Here is a 15,993-nt window from a genome sequence, read left to right on the forward strand (position 1 = left end):
TAATGGTAGATTTAAAGGGAATAATATTTTGACCCCCAGAATAGATGAGTGCAAAAAGAAAGAGCTATTCCGTTGAGTACAAAAAAAGGAATCGTGCAAGCCTCCCAGGGCGTGAATCTTACGGCTTTCTGCAAAGAGAAGAAGTTGGATCTCCGAATGGTCCAAAAATGGCGAGCAGAGTACAATAACCTCAGTCAACAGGTGGACAAGGGAAATGCTAAGAAGCACAAGTGTGGATCAGGTCAGCAACCATTATTTCCTGAGCTGGAAGACATCATCTGTGAATGGATTGCTGATGGGAGAGCAAAGCCTTTGTTGTGCACAGAGCTGATATCCAAGCATTTGCCCTTGCAATGGCACCACAGTTAGAAATATCCCCAGAGAATTCAAAGCATCATAACAATGGCTGGATGACTTCCTTCAGCGATATGAACTGTCTCTAAGATCAACAATGTTGTTCAAGCTGGAAGATACTGAAGTTATTAAACGTGCACTTGTATTCAAGTCCTTTGTTGATGGCATCGACTTTTCTAAATACCAACTCTCCAGCATGATTGCTGTGGATGAAACTGCAGTGTTTATGGGCCAAAGACCTCGAATGACAATTGATCAGATGGCTGCCTCATCAATCTGCATTCCCTCCACTGGTTACGAAAGTGCATGTGTTACCTGCATTTTGGCAATTTGTCTGGATGGAAAGAAAACCCCACTTCTAATCATCACTAAGTGCGAGAAAGATAAGTTTGAACATGTTTCAGGCATTTATGTTCTTGAAACTGAAAAAGGCTGGTGCACAAAGGCAGTTAAAAGAAAGTGCATCAATTTAATGCTGCCACTTGTTTTGCGAGGTGGCCATAGAGGTCTGCTAGTCTGGGATTCAGCCAGCACTCACCACGCTAAAGACATGAAGAACTTCCTTTCAGAGAGAAGATTAGATAAAGTGATTCCCGCAGGAATGACTACCTATCTCCAGGCTCTTGATATTGCAATAAACAAGCCATTCAAAGACCATTTGCGCATGGAAATCAATGACTATGTTGAAAATAGAATGGAGAGAAATCAGCGTGGAAACTTTGTGAAGCCCAACCTGCAAGAGGTCGTGACTTGGGTGAAGAATTCATGGGATAAAATCACTGACAGCTGTGTTGCCAATGCACTACGAGCAGGCTACATGGACAAGAAGCGCTCATTTAAGGAGAGCTCTATTGCTGGACATGAGAGATTGGGGCCAGTGGTTCTATAGGAAATGGAGTTTTGAGAAATTCAAGCCGGAATTCGGGGTTTGGAGAGTTATGACGATGTTCCAGAAGAAAGGTGACGTGACTGTATTTGAATAAATGTTGATTTTTGTACATGAAGAAATGAATAAATGTAAATTGTGCATGAATAAATATAGATTGTTGTACTTGAAAAAATAAGACATTGCCTGAAAATAAGCCCTAATACATCTTTTTGAGCAAAAATTGATATAAGATCCGGTCTTATTTTCAGGGAAATATGGTATCAAGGGTGATAATCTGTATTCTGTACTTTATGTGTTTTTATTTTCTTATGAGATATCACTCAATTATTTTTACTTTTCTGGCTTACTGGTTGCTCTAAGGAAGTAACTTCTCGAAAATGAATACATTACTGTGTATCAGAATTATATAGTCTGATAACTTTAGAAACAGTCAAATAAATCATGATTTTTTTCAAAGAAAATTCTTCAAAGCTATGTAAATTTTTAATTAAAATGTAATACAAATTCATCTGTTTGGAAAATGTAATATATAAGATAAATATGAGATAATATGAAATTATGAATTGTTTTCAAAAATAGTAAATCTAAAACTATGCATTTTATACATTTTGCTGTATATATTTTTATCGAAATTTTAAAAACCTAAGCTGTATTTATAGTTATTTTTCTTATTTTTATGCTTGAAATTTCTTTTCATTTGTTGCCTATCACTTTGTCAAACGTTGGCCCCAACATTTTTCATAGACTCTACTTCATTTTTGTGCATGTATATGAAGAGGTATGTATATGTATATGCATACATATAAACCATTCTACATTAAATAAACATATCAATCATATTTAATGTAATATTACAAGAAGACAGAAGAGTACAAAGAAAAACATAAAATAATCTGTGTAGATCTCTCTTGGTTTGTAAAAAGAAAACATTACAGGTATAGTTGAATCTTCCTGTATGTTTCCCTAATCTCATCCCCTTCCTTCCTTAGCCAGAGGTTGCCACTATCCCAAAATTGATTTTTATTTTCTTCATTTATTCTTTTACTATACATGGATCTGTAAATAATGTGTATTATTTGTGGCATGTTTTAAAGTTTTCTGTAGTTGCATTGTGTGTACTTACCTGTATCTTAATACATTTATATTACATGTATCCTTTTGCAGCTTTTTTATTGTTCAACATTGTCATTTTGAGATTTATCCATGTAGTTGTATTTTTCATTTGTTTTTATGTAGTAGTTGGTGTGAATAGGGGGTATTAGATTTTCCACATTTTTTTATTCTTACAAATTATGCTGCAGTATGCATTCTTGTAGTTGTATCCTTGTAAGTAAGTGCAAGAATTTCTTTAGGATGAAACTTAGCAGTGGCAGTACATAATTGTATGGTCCATATCTTTACATCTTTATCTTTAGTAGATATTGCCAAATATTCTCCAAAGTGAGGGTTCTAGTTTACATTCCTGTTGGCACTATACAAATTCCTGTACTACACGTCTTCTGTACACTTAATATTGTTGACACATGGGTATACATGTGCTTGTGTAGTTCACCAGTTTCATGAGAATGATATATTATGTTAATTTGTCTTCCCATTGCTAATGAGATTGAGCATCTTCTCATGTTAGAGGCCATTCTGATTTCCTTTTCTGTGAATTGACATTTTAAAAAAAAATAAAGGAATTCTTCATGTGTTCTAATCCTTTGTTGCTTATGTGCAGTATAAGTATCTTCCCCAGTCTTACCTCTTTACTTGGTGCTACCTTTGCTGAACAGAACCTTTTCATTTTAATCTTGTCAAATTTATCAAAGTTTATCTTTAAGATTTTTTGTTTTTTGTCTTAACTCTTCATATAATCTAAAGTAACAAGGATTTTTTAAAAATCTTTTAAAAAAATTATACATTTGCTTTCACATTTATGGGTTTGTTTGTTTTTGTTGTTGTTGTTGTTTTTTAAGGAGGGCGCAGCTCACAGTGGCCCTTGCAGAGATCGAACCGGCAACCTTGGTGTTATTAGCAACACGCTCTAACCAACTGAGCTAACCGGCCACCCCCACATTTATGTTTTTAATCCAACTATAATTTATTTTGGCAGTTCTTCTGTAGCACAGTATGTGTTCCTAAAAATCACCGTGCTCTATGCAGAATCATGCAATAAAAACCACAGGGCATATGGGGAAAATGGGGTTGGGTACAATGCTCAAAAATATTTCATCAGTGACATATTAAAAAAATACTTAAAAATGATAACACAGTTTTACATATTTTATGTTAAATAGTTATGAAATGCATAAATACCACAATAAATACAATATTTTTATTTTGAAAAAAATGAAGTTTGCTTGTGGAAGTATGATTCACCAGGGTTGCAGCTTGTGATTTATTGTGAAGAGGTGGGTAGGAGGAGGATTATCTGAAATCTGCAAAGTTATCACTGCAGTTGTGGAGAGTGTGGTTCATTACAGGTGAGAATTGAGGTAGATGTTTGAAGTGTGTGTGTTGTGTATTCCTGTATGGCTCGGTACAGTTGGGAAATGTTCTATCTTAGTTGGTGTTTGTTTCAGAGTTAGGACTACGGGTGGCAAGCAAGCATGTAGGGCGTAAAATTTAAGGAGGCTTTTCCCTTTTGGGATCCCTAGGCATCTCACTTGTCTCACCTTAGTCTTGGCCCTGCTTGTACATGAAGTAATGCTTAAGCATACACTGAAATTTGTTATTGTTACCTAACAAATCAGTCATGTTTAACACATTCAAGTTTTTGAAACAGAGTAGAGCTGACTGCACATGTGAGGAGAGCTCTAATTTTTTCACATGTACATGTCAGATCTTTCCCCACTAGTTGTGATGATGCTTTTGGCATATATATCATAGTTCCAAATATGAGTCTGGTTCTTGTTTCTTTGTGTTGTTTTCATTGGTCTTTTTACTTCTCCCTGTGCCAGTACCATCACATTTTCTTAATCACAGGCCTGACACTAACTTTGTAACCTTGGACAAGTTAATTTCCGTGTGGCTATGAAATTTTAATAGTGCCTACCTCGTTGGGTGGTTAAAGGAATAAATGAGCTGGTATATTAAAGTGCTTAGAAGTATGCGCCTGGCCCAAGAGTAAAGCTTAAATGTCAGTTATTTTGTTATTATTAAAAGTAATTTATATAATTTGACATCTAGTAGACTGGGATTATCATTTTGTTTTTCTCTTCCCAAATTGTCTGAGAGGAAATGGGGAAGCTTATGGAAGGATTTTCCTAACAAAGTGATATTTAGGCTGTGAAGATGTTGAGTGTTGAGAGCAATAGGAGAATATTCTAGGCACAAGGAGCTATGAAGCAGAAAATTGTGTGTCCAGAAACTGAAAAACAGGCTTTTATAGCTAGATCTCAGCACAAAGAAAATTTGTACCAGCTGAGACTAGAGAGGTAGGAAGGAGCAAATCATGCAAGACCTATTATTGCAATATTAAGGGTTTTAGCATTTATCCTAGTATGATAACTTTGTGAAGATTGATAAGCCATGAAGTATCAATCTTCACAAATAGTTACAACTATTCAAAAAAGTAATTCAGAAGCTAAAATTGGACCCATCTGGACCCTAATTGCATAGGAAGGATTAAGAGTGCTTTTGAGAATATATAAATTCAGGTCTTTGTTCACTCATTTGTAATCTTGGTGACTTATTCATTCTGTTCTAGGCTTTTATGAGTGCAAATTGAGGAATTGGGATTTTTGGCAGATTCAGAGATTAGGAGTAGAGTTTTTATAGTACAACAATTCTGTAAATGTCTTGAAATAAATGGTTTTCATTTATTTGTCTACTGCATGTAACATTATTGTTTTTCATGGGAACACCTAAGAAGACTATGCATTATTTCTGTAAGATGCTCTTATTTTTTCTTATTTGCTTCATGTTTCATTACCACAAAATTCTACAAGTAAGATAGAGGTGACCTATAGTAGAAGTATGACACCCCTTTGCAGTTGAAGGCAGTGTTGAAAGCAGCTAAATATTCATCAAATAGGAGAGTCTCCTTTCATAATAGTATCATTATACAGAAAATAGTCACTTCAAAATCTAGGAAAAAGAGTTGAACTAGAAATGTTACGGCAGCAGATGAATACTGCCTAGTGCAAAACCTCCACTATAGCTGAAGGATGTATTAAATACTTTGGGAGACAAAGCCCCGTATTTTACAAATATATTTTAAATAAATATAAGTAGAATTTTGATAGTATTCCACAAATAGTTTTAAACATCTTGGGTTTTAAATATCTTAACCTTTACTTTTGATTTTGTTTGTGATTGAATCTGGTTACATGTGGGGAAAATGTTGTGGAAAAGAATTTAAAATAATTATGAACCAGTGGTAAAGCGGTATTTTATAGTAGGTTTTATACAGTCAGAATAAATTTGTGAAGTTTTTTTAGGTTTATGATTTTATATGTTCTCTTTGCTAAAGAACCATTATTTTACTTTTTCTGTCACTGGTCGTCTGCTGAGACACTAATTCTAGGTATTTGAAAATAAGGTGAATATAGTTTCAGTAATGCTTATATTTCTTGTTGTATCACACTTTTTAAATCAATCAAAAATCAATCCTGCTTGTCCCAGTAGATTTTACTACTATATGAGAAACAGTTGGAGACAATATTTGTTGTTAATTTTTTTTGGTAAAGAAGCTAATTTTTAATTTTTAAAAATCTTTGATAATTATTATAATCAGTCTTGCAAACCTTTAATTACTCCCTTTCCTTACTCCCAAAAAGATACAGTAAAATATGTAAAATTAATGTACTATACTTGTAAGTTTTTTATGAAAAAACTTTTTCTTATTTCTTTATACTTTACCATATTGCATTTTAAAATCTGATTTTTATGATTACCATTTGAATTTTTGTTCAGTTGGCAAATATTTTTATTGAGCTATTTCTTGCATTTTTAAAAATGTGTGGTTAAAGATTTTTTATTAATGTATGTGTCAATACTTGTCCTCAAGAAGTAGATATTTATAGAACAATAGAAATAATACTTATACAAGTGAAATATTTTTCTTCCAAATACTGTGATATTAAAATTATTCTCAATGATCTTTGAAGTAGGCATGCACTTTAATATAAAATGAAATATCACACATAGGTACCTTTTCTGCTCTTTTTATAAATCCAGGTTTTTCCTTTACCAATTTTTTTCTTTTTTAGGTACCTAGTTGATAGTCGCTGGTTCAAACAGTGGAAGAAATATGTTGGCTTTGACAGTTGGGACAAATATCAGATGGGAGATCAAAATGTATATCCTGGACCCATTGATAACTCTGGACTTCTCAAAGGTATTATTTCTTTCAGTCAAGTTGTAAATGTGTTCATTTCAATATGTTAGAGTCAATATATGTAATATAGAAGATATTGTAAATAAATTGGTACATTAGAAATTTCTTTGTATTGTAGATTTGACCTAATGAACTCAGATTGTTCTGTCTAAATTAGTTATTATTCTGTATCATGACAAGTTTTGTTTTTCTTTTATGTAATAAGGGTTTATTATTGTTTAAAACTTTAAATAAAGAATGTAAATTAGAAAATGCTATCTTACTATTTGGGGGAAATGCTGTGTTGTATATTGTTTTTCCTAATGGACACAAATGATGTTTTTATTTAAGTTGAGGAGCACTGGTATATGTTTACATTGTTGGATTTTTGTGTTAATCTTCTACAACCCTCACTACTTGTTAGCTCTTCTATACTTCTCGTTACATTTAAAAAGAATGAAATGTAAGTATCAGAATTGCCATTTCTGGCCAAGAAGGGGTAACAGATTTATTTTCTATCTGAATGAACTAAAACCGTGACAAAATACATGAAACAGGTTCTCATAACATTGGATATCAGACAACAAAGAACAGTGATTCCTGAGAGATGGGGAACAAATGAGGTGAGCCCTATGATTGCCTCAGCTTATTATATAGGGAGAGTTTCCAAGACATGGCACAGAAGTGGAAACCCATGCAGAGCCTGGCAGTCTTCCTGAAGTTGAGGACAGAGTTTGGAGCCCAGGGAGACGGAGGCTGCTAGAGTTTTCAAGGTAGAGTACCAGAGAGGAATGAGCAGCACACAGAGAGAGACCTAGAGATTCTCAGGTCTCTTCAAGTCTTCAGCTAGCTGACTGTTGATCAGTGCATGCTTGTAAGGAAGTTGCCTGAGGCCAGGGAAAGAAGCACCTAAAAGAATTAGAGGAAGAACCATACAGCTCATGTGAGAGGGGCAAGGAATAATGTGTTCATAGCAGCCAGAGTGAAAAACCATATAATTCACAGGGTAGACGACTGAGAACAGTTTTGCCTCTGAGTAGGGCAAAATTAATCCTCTTGTCCTTCTAACTTGAAAGCATCAAACTCTTGCCAAGTAACTTTGCTGACTGTCAGAACAAAACACAAGAGTATTTACAGAAATACAAGCATATCCAGCATCCAGTAAGATCAAATTTATAATGTTTTGGGTCCAATCAGATATTACATGGCATGCAAAGAAGCAGGAAAAAATAACGCATAATGAGGAGAAATATCAGTGTTTTAAAAAATTTTTTAAGTGGATAAAAGGAATAAAGAACAAATGAAACAAATACAAAAACAAATAGCAAGATAGTAGATTTAAACTCAGCTCTATGAGTAATCATATTAAGTATAAACACTCCAATTAGAGGTAGAGACTATGAGATTGGATTTAATAATAATACCCAACTATATACTGTATAAGAAACCCATTTCAAATGTAAAGATACAAATAGATTAAAAGTAAGAGAGTGAAAAATATATGCTGTGTTGTGGTAAAGAATTCTAAGACTGACCTACAGTGACCCTCACTCTTGTATAATCACCTCTTTGAGGATGGGTGGAATCTATGAATAGGATGAAGTATGATGACCATGATTATTTATGTTATGTGACAAAAGAGACTATCCGTGTGATCTTAATCTAATCACATGTGCCCTGTTGCTGGTGGCTGAAAAAGTCAGATTCAAAGCATGGGAAGGATTCAGTGCATCGTTGCTTGTTTGAAAATGGAAGGAACCACATGAGAAGGAATACAGGCATCCTCAAGGAAGAGAGATTGGCCTGGGGCCCACATAGCCAGCAAGGAAACAGGGACCTCAAGGATGGATGGATAGATCTGACAAAATGTGTGCAAGACCTGTACAATGAAAACTGTAAGACATTGCTGACAGAACTTAAAACCTAAAAAGAAATCATGTTAGTGGATCAGAAGGCTCAGTATTGAATTCCCCACACTTAATCTATCGGTTCAGCACGATCCCAAATCACACTTTTAAAAAATTGCAATAAAATTTATATACCATAAAATTAATCCTTTTAAATTTTTCAGAGGTTTTTAGGGTATTCACACAGTTATACAACCATCACCGACATCTAATTCCACATTTTCATCACCTCAGAAAGAAACTTCATACCAATTAGCAATTCACCCCCTATCCTTACTCAAAACCCTCAGTCCCAGGCAACCACAAATCTGCTTTCTGTCTCTATGGATTTGCCTATTGTGGACGTTTTATCTAAATGTTTGACTTTTCTCACTTACTAGTTTTCAAGTATTACCCATGTAGCACAAATCAGTACTTCATTCCTTTTATGGATGAATAATTTTCCATTGTATGGATATACCACATTTAATTTATCTATTCATCAATTGATGGACACTTGCATTTTCAGTTCTGGCTGTGAACATTCCAGATTTTTGGGTAGATGTGTATTTTCATTTCTCTTGGGAATGTACTTGTATACGGAATTACTAGGTCACATAGTAACTCGGTGTAACTATTTGAGGAACTATTAGAATGTTTTCCAAACTAGATACATCATTTTACATTCCTACCTGCAATATATGATGGTTCTAATTTCTCCACATGCTTGTCAACACCTATTATTTTTCAACCTTTTATTATAGCCATCGTATTGGATGTGAAGTGTTATTTCATTGCAATTTTAATTTCTATTTCCCTAGTGATTAATGGTATTAAATATCTATGCTGCTTATATATCTTTATTTTGAGAAATGTCTACTGAGATCCAGTGCCTATTTTTTATTTGGTTACTTGTCTTTTTTTGTTTTAAAGGTTGTTTACACATTCTCATACTCACCCTTTATCAGATATATTATTTCTGAAAATCATCTCCCATTCTGTGTATTGTCTTTTACTTTTTTAATGGTACCTTGAAGGACAAAAGTTTTTAATTTTGATGAAGTCAGTTTACCTATTTTTTTCCCTTTGTTTGCTTATGATTTTGGTGTCAGAAAACATCGCATAATCCAAGGTCATAAAAGATTTAATCTTATGTTTTCTTTTAAGAATTTTATTGTGTTAGCTCTTAAATTTATGTCTTTTGATAAATTTTATTATTGGCATATGGTGAGAGATAAAAATCAACCGAATAGATTAGAGAATCCAAAAGTAGATCCACACATATATAGTCAATTGATTTTAGACAAAGATGTAAGGAGGAATTCAGTGGAGAGGTTATGGTCTTAAGAAAATGCTGCTTGTATCTATTTGCAAAAACACTTGAATTTTGATCCATATCTGTCACCATGTACAAAATTAACTCAAAACAAATTATAGACCTAAATGTAAAAACAGTAGTAACAATAGTAGTAACAGTAGTAACAGCTGTTCTTTTTTATTTTATGAGTGTGCTCTCCCCTTAAAAATTTGTCCAGTAGATACAAATTACTGTGTAGATTCTGGTACGAAATAAAATTATTTAGCCAAACACTTGAATTGTGGAAAGCAGAATAGAAGTCTTAAACTCTTTTCTTTTTCTAAAAAGTTTTCTTCGAGGCAGTTGGATACAGTGAAAGAAAATGGATGTTAGGGTAAATGGATTTGTGTTTGAATCTATCGTGTTTCCCCGAAAATAAGCCCTAGCCGGACAATCCGCTGTAATGCGTCTTTTGGAGAAAAAAATTAATATAAGACTGGGTCTTATTTTACTATAAGACCAGGTATAATATAATAATATAATATACCCGGTCTTATATAAGACTGGGTTTTATGTCAATTTTTGCTCCAAAAGACGCGTTAGAGCTGATTGTCCTGCTAGGCCTATTTTTTCAGGGAAACTAGTCTCCAATATTCTGTCTTTGTGACCCTGGGCAAGTTAATCACTACCTGAATGTATTTAACCTATAAAACTAGAGATATCTACTTCATAATAGTGTTTTGAAAATCAGTCAAGATAACAGGTGTGGTTTTTTTTTATAACACCTTTTATTGTATCTTAAATTTTGTGTACATATGATTTGGGGCAAGTTATTCAATTTCCCTGATTATTATCTAATCTAAAATTAGATAATACCTACCTATCTTATAGGATTGTCTTGGGGGTTGGCTGAAATAACATGGTTATCCACTGTATTATGTCGCAATAGCACGTTATCAGTACAGGGGCTTAGAATATTTAGTAAGTTTCTTTTACCTTCAGAGATTCTGATAATATGTTGCAAATTATCAGTTTTCACCAAGAATTTAAAAATTAGAAGATTTTAAAAAACTGAGCTTAAAAATTAATACTTACTTTGTCTCTGCTATTGAAGTCTGTGTTACAAAATTCAGAGACTTCCCACTTCTATGTGAAACAGTTTCCTCAAAGTTTTAGTATGATTCTGAGACCATAGATTGATCCTAGATAGAATAAATAACTTTCTTTAATCCCTCCCATATTTTTCCTGCTTCTTAATTTATATTGTTATGTCTAATAAGAATAGTCTATTCTCATTATTGAAATGCTACCAATATTTTGGTTCCCATTTTTGTTAATTTAAGATACACTCAGAATGAGAAAATGCCCTTTATGTTGTGTATAACTCGATAAACTATTTGTTTCTGTACTTTGGAAATTCAAATAAAAGGACCAGATAACAAATGAATCTCAGTTTAGGACAGTGATGTAGGTATAACTCAAGGTATTGCTTCTGGATTTCTTGCCTGTACACCAAATTTGTAGTTTAACCAGAATTTTGAAAGTGGATCATAGAATTAGAACCACATCTAAGAAGCGACTTCCACTTTCGACCTGTGGAGGAGTGTAGATCATGGGCCTTCTGGAGTGATAAGTTGGTTCACAAGATGCCCTTTTGTGATTTCCATCATGGTTTCCAGCCCCATGTGCTTTGTAGTCATTGAGAAAGATTATTGATTTGTTTCTGAGCCTCCTACATCAGCTAATGCTAGATTGACCTCTACTACCATGCAAGGGATCTCTGATACTCAACATATTTGGGAAACACTCTTCTTTCAGGTCCCTTGGCAAACAATTATACCTTGTTATATTTTTAAGAGCCTAATAAAAGAAAAATTATGTTTTTAAACACTTTGGTTGGCTGATGCTAAACATTGGAACTTTTTAAAGCAACAGTTTATTTTGGAATATGTAGAGTTAGATGTGAACCTCTTTAGTGCTTTCTTCAAAATTCATTTAAACATATAAATTAGTCTTCCAGAGTTTAAGTAATTTTTAATGTATATAACCAAAGTATTTAGAGATATGTACTATTGTTCCTTTTTATGTATTGAGTTTGTTTTTCCTTTTGCAGATGGTGATGCCCAGTCACTTAAGGAACATCTTATTGATGAATTGGATTACATACTATTGCCAACTGAGGGCTGGAATAAACTTGTCAGCTGGTATACATTGATGGAAGGTCAGGAACCAATAGCACGAAAGGTACATATTAAGAATAACTGAACAAAAATATTTTTCTTGAACAATTCACATTTTATTGTTAATCTTATAATGACTTGTAAAGCCTTGTCAGTGATCTTTCAGAAAAAGGCTATCAAATGTTACTTCCTGATACTATATAATAACAAGAACAACTAACACATATAGAGGGTTTACTATGTGCCAGCCACTATTACAAGCACATAACAGTAGTCCCTCCTTATCCAAGGCTTCGCTTTACAGGGTTTTGTTTACTCACAGGCAACTATGATCCAAAAATATTAAATGGAAAAATGTAAGAAATAAATAATTGATGTTTTAAATTGTATGCCATTCTAAGTAGTGTAAAGAAATCTCATACTATTTCACTCTGTCCTGCCTGGGACGTGAATCATCCCTTTGTCCATTGTATCCACACTGTACATGCTACCTGCTCATTAGTCACTTGGTAGCGTCTCAGTCATCAGATTGGTAATCAGAGAGAGAGAGAGAGAAAGAAACCACATTCACATAATGTTTATTCCAGTATGTTGTTATAATTCTTCTGTTTTATGTTGGTTATTGTTGTTAATCTGTTGTGGAGCCTAATTTATAAACTTTTCCATAGGTATATATATATTATATATGTATAGGAAAACATATTATATACAGGTTTGGTACTATTCATGGTTTCAGGCATATATTGGGGTTCCTAGAATGTATCTCCTTATGGATAAAAGGGGACTGCTTTACACATTATTAACTAAATTAATCCTTACAGAAAACCCTATTCGCTAAGGATTATTATTCCCATTATAGATGAGGAAATGAGGGCAGAAGTTGAGAGGTTCAGCGCCTTTTAGAAAGTCACATCAGTTTACAAACTAAGGTAGTCTGACTCTGTTTTCTTAACCACTGTACAGCACTGCTTTTTTGATAAAACATTTAGAAAATAAGGAAGAAACTACACGTTGATGAAATGTCTTGCAACATAATTTTTTTTTAAAATTTGAAAATGCAGATATCACTCTTCCCTGATTTTAAAGTTTCACAATTATAGTCTGGAAGCATTAAAAGTGACCAATTATCTTTGCTTTTGGAACTAAAAAGTCATTTATGAAAGTGAGGGTATTGCCGTAGAATACCAAATTCTTGTAGTAGATCTGCCACTTATACAAGTGTTTGACCATGTATTTGGGTATGGAAGGGAGTCGGGGAAAGATTGGATGGAGAACCAGAATCTCTGGTGTAATTATTTATCTGGTTGTTTTCCCACATAGAAACAATTAAAAAGGTGAATTATGTAATAAGGGTATAAACCTCTAGTAAACCATATGTGTATTTATTTGGAACTCATGCTACAAAGTTGCTACTATATTAACAATTTGTATTTGTCTATCGTTGAGGTTAGAATTGAATCTTGTTTTATAAATGTGAATGTGCCTTTAATTTAGGTTAGTGCCTTAATTTCACTTAGTCTTTTCTTGTAGCCATTTCAAAATTAGGATTCTTGTGTTCTAAGAACACTAGCCTGATATGTTTAAAATGACCTATTGTTTTATCTCTATTACTGGAGAACTGAGTGTTTCGACCATTTGAAGAGAAGACTAATTAGCTATAAAACTATCTATGAGAACTTTACTTCTGGGATAAAGGAAAATTTGTGTCTGAAATAACCTTAAATGTGTTAAACTGAATTACTTTATATGATAATATAAATTATACACTTTCAATAATGCAATTATTTTTCTTAATAAATGTAGCACATTATGCAAGTCTTTATTATGGGTAAATAGATTAACCAACGACTTCATTCGCATCACTTTTTGAAAGAGGGCTTATTGGCATTGCTTGAAATCTGTGTCTGAAAAGCAAAGAAAAAGAATTCTGATTACTTCACAGAGGTAGAAAGAAAAAGGCTTAACCAGTCTGCTAGGAGGCCATACATTTATTTTTAAAAAGGTGGTTGGAATTGACTCAACTTGTAAAATAATTTTCAAACTTTAATGTGCATAAAATTACCCTGAGTTTTTATTAAAATGTGTCTTCCTCCAAAATTAAATCAGTAAATCCAGGAATTTCCATATATACTATGTTCCACATAACTCTGATGCTAATGGAACTCAGTTAAAAAATGGTCTGGCCTTTTAGGGTCTGAAACCAAACTTTGAATTTTACTAACCTCTCATCGCGTTAAGGAATCTAGGGTTGGTAATACCCCTAACTGTGGTGCAGAAAGAAGTTAACCATCTTCCTGGGCCTCAAATTGTCTCTAAAATGTTTTACTTGTAGTATTCAGCATTCAATTAAAAAACAAATAAGTAGGAAATAAAATAGAAACAAAATCTAAGAAAAATAATGGACAATAGAAACAAAACAATGAGGAACCCAAATAATGGAGTTATCTGACAGAGACTATAAAATATTGTGCTTATTATGTTCAAAACTATAAAAGACAGAGTTGAAAAGAACAACAGACCTGTAAAGAACCAAATATAATTCTAAAACTGAACAATAATATGAAAAAATTAAGAATTAAGGATTTAATGTTTGGATTAAAAACCAGGCTAATCAGAACCAAAGAGAGAATTTGTAAACTAAATAATAACATCAGTAGAAAATGCACAGACTAAAGCTTAGAGAAACTAAAGAATGGCAAATACAGAAAAAAACAAAGGGACACATGGAATACAGTAAATAAGTTTAGCATCCATATAAGTGGACTATTAGGAGGTGAGTAAAGACAGAAGGGGGTAGAAATGATACTGGAGGTAATATGTGAGAATTTTCCAAAACCGATGAAAGATACTCTTCTACAGACTCAAGAAATGCTATGAATCCCAAGCTGAAAAAATATAAACAAAACTATACCCAATAAATCTGTTGAAAAGCAAAGGCAAAAAGATATTCCTTATGGTAGCCAGAAAAAAGATGTATTACCTTCAAAGTAAGGATATGACAAAAATAATTTCTCAAGAAAAATTAAAGTAAAAAAAAATATTCAACATGCTGAAGGAAAATAACTGCTAACCTGGAATTCTATGACCAAGGAAAAGATCCTTCAGAAAAAGCCTTTTTCAGATAAACAAATTGATAGAATATGTTACCAGCAGACCTGCACTAAAGGAAATAACAAAATAGTCTGCAGAATAGAAGAAAAATTACTTCATATGGAAGCTTGGAGAGATAGGAAAAAATGTAGACTGACAAAAGTAAATATTGTGAATAAATCTTAAGATAGACTGTTTAAAATAGTAATTTCTTACAGGGATGAAAACATGTATAAAATTAGAGTATGTAACAATATTAGCATATAAGTTAAGATAGTAGCTTCCAAGATAATCCGCAGTGATCTCTGCCTCCTCATATCCACATCTTTGGGTAGTCCCCTTCCACATTGTACCAAGGTCTTGGTATTGTATTGGTCTCTGTGACCAGTAATATAAAGCAGAAGTCATGGCATATCACATTCAGGATTGGATTTTAGAGTGAAGGGGATTAAAAGGAAAAAACTTCCAGTTATAAAGTAAATAAGTCATGGAAATAAAGTAATATAGTCATGGAAATGCAATGTATAGCACGGTGACTATAGTTAATAATACTGTATTGCATATTTGAAAGTTGCTAAGAGTAGATCTTAAAAGTTCTTACTACAAGAAAAAAATTTTGTTAACTATGCATGGTGATGAGTGTTTAGTAGACCTATTGTGGTAATCATTTTGCAGTAAGTACAAATATTAAATCATTATGTTTTATACCTGAAACTAACATAATCATATATGTCAATAGTATTTAAAAAGAAAAGAGTAGATTATCCTGGGTGCATACGCCTCTAGCTTTCTCATTTCTCAGTCTGGAAAATTCAACTGCATACTCAGACGGACAATGGTGGGGCTCACATGGTAAGGAACTGAGATCACTGACCAAGAGAGGAACAGAGGCTGGTTAACAAACATGAGTGAGCTTGGAAGTGAAACCCTCCAGTCTTATTCAAGTTTCCAAATAGTTGAAGCCCCAGCCTACAGATTAACAACAATCTCATAAA

The 15,993-nt window shown here is 33.3% G+C and overlaps 1 protein-coding gene across 4 annotated transcripts in view; it reads left to right on the forward strand.

The window, feature by feature from the left end:
* Positions 1 to 15,993, forward strand: part of USP15 (ubiquitin specific peptidase 15) — a 115,186-nt gene that overhangs the window by 15,426 nt on the left and 83,767 nt on the right. For all 4 annotated transcript variants that reach the window (XR_013993942.1, XR_013993943.1, XM_081058416.1 and 1 more), the window contains exons 2-3: positions 6,439 to 6,566; positions 11,842 to 11,972. Coding sequence is in view for 2 of the 4 variants with exons in the window: in XM_081058416.1 (XP_080914542.1) it covers positions 6,439 to 6,566; positions 11,842 to 11,972 (259 nt within the window). In the remaining 2 variants the exon portion in view is untranslated. The remainder of the gene's footprint in view (positions 1 to 6,438; positions 6,567 to 11,841; positions 11,973 to 15,993) is intronic.

This window comes from Rhinolophus hipposideros, assembly GCF_964194185.1.
Source record: "Rhinolophus hipposideros genome assembly, chromosome: 9".
Classification (NCBI taxonomy): Eukaryota; Metazoa; Chordata; class Mammalia; order Chiroptera; family Rhinolophidae; genus Rhinolophus; species Rhinolophus hipposideros.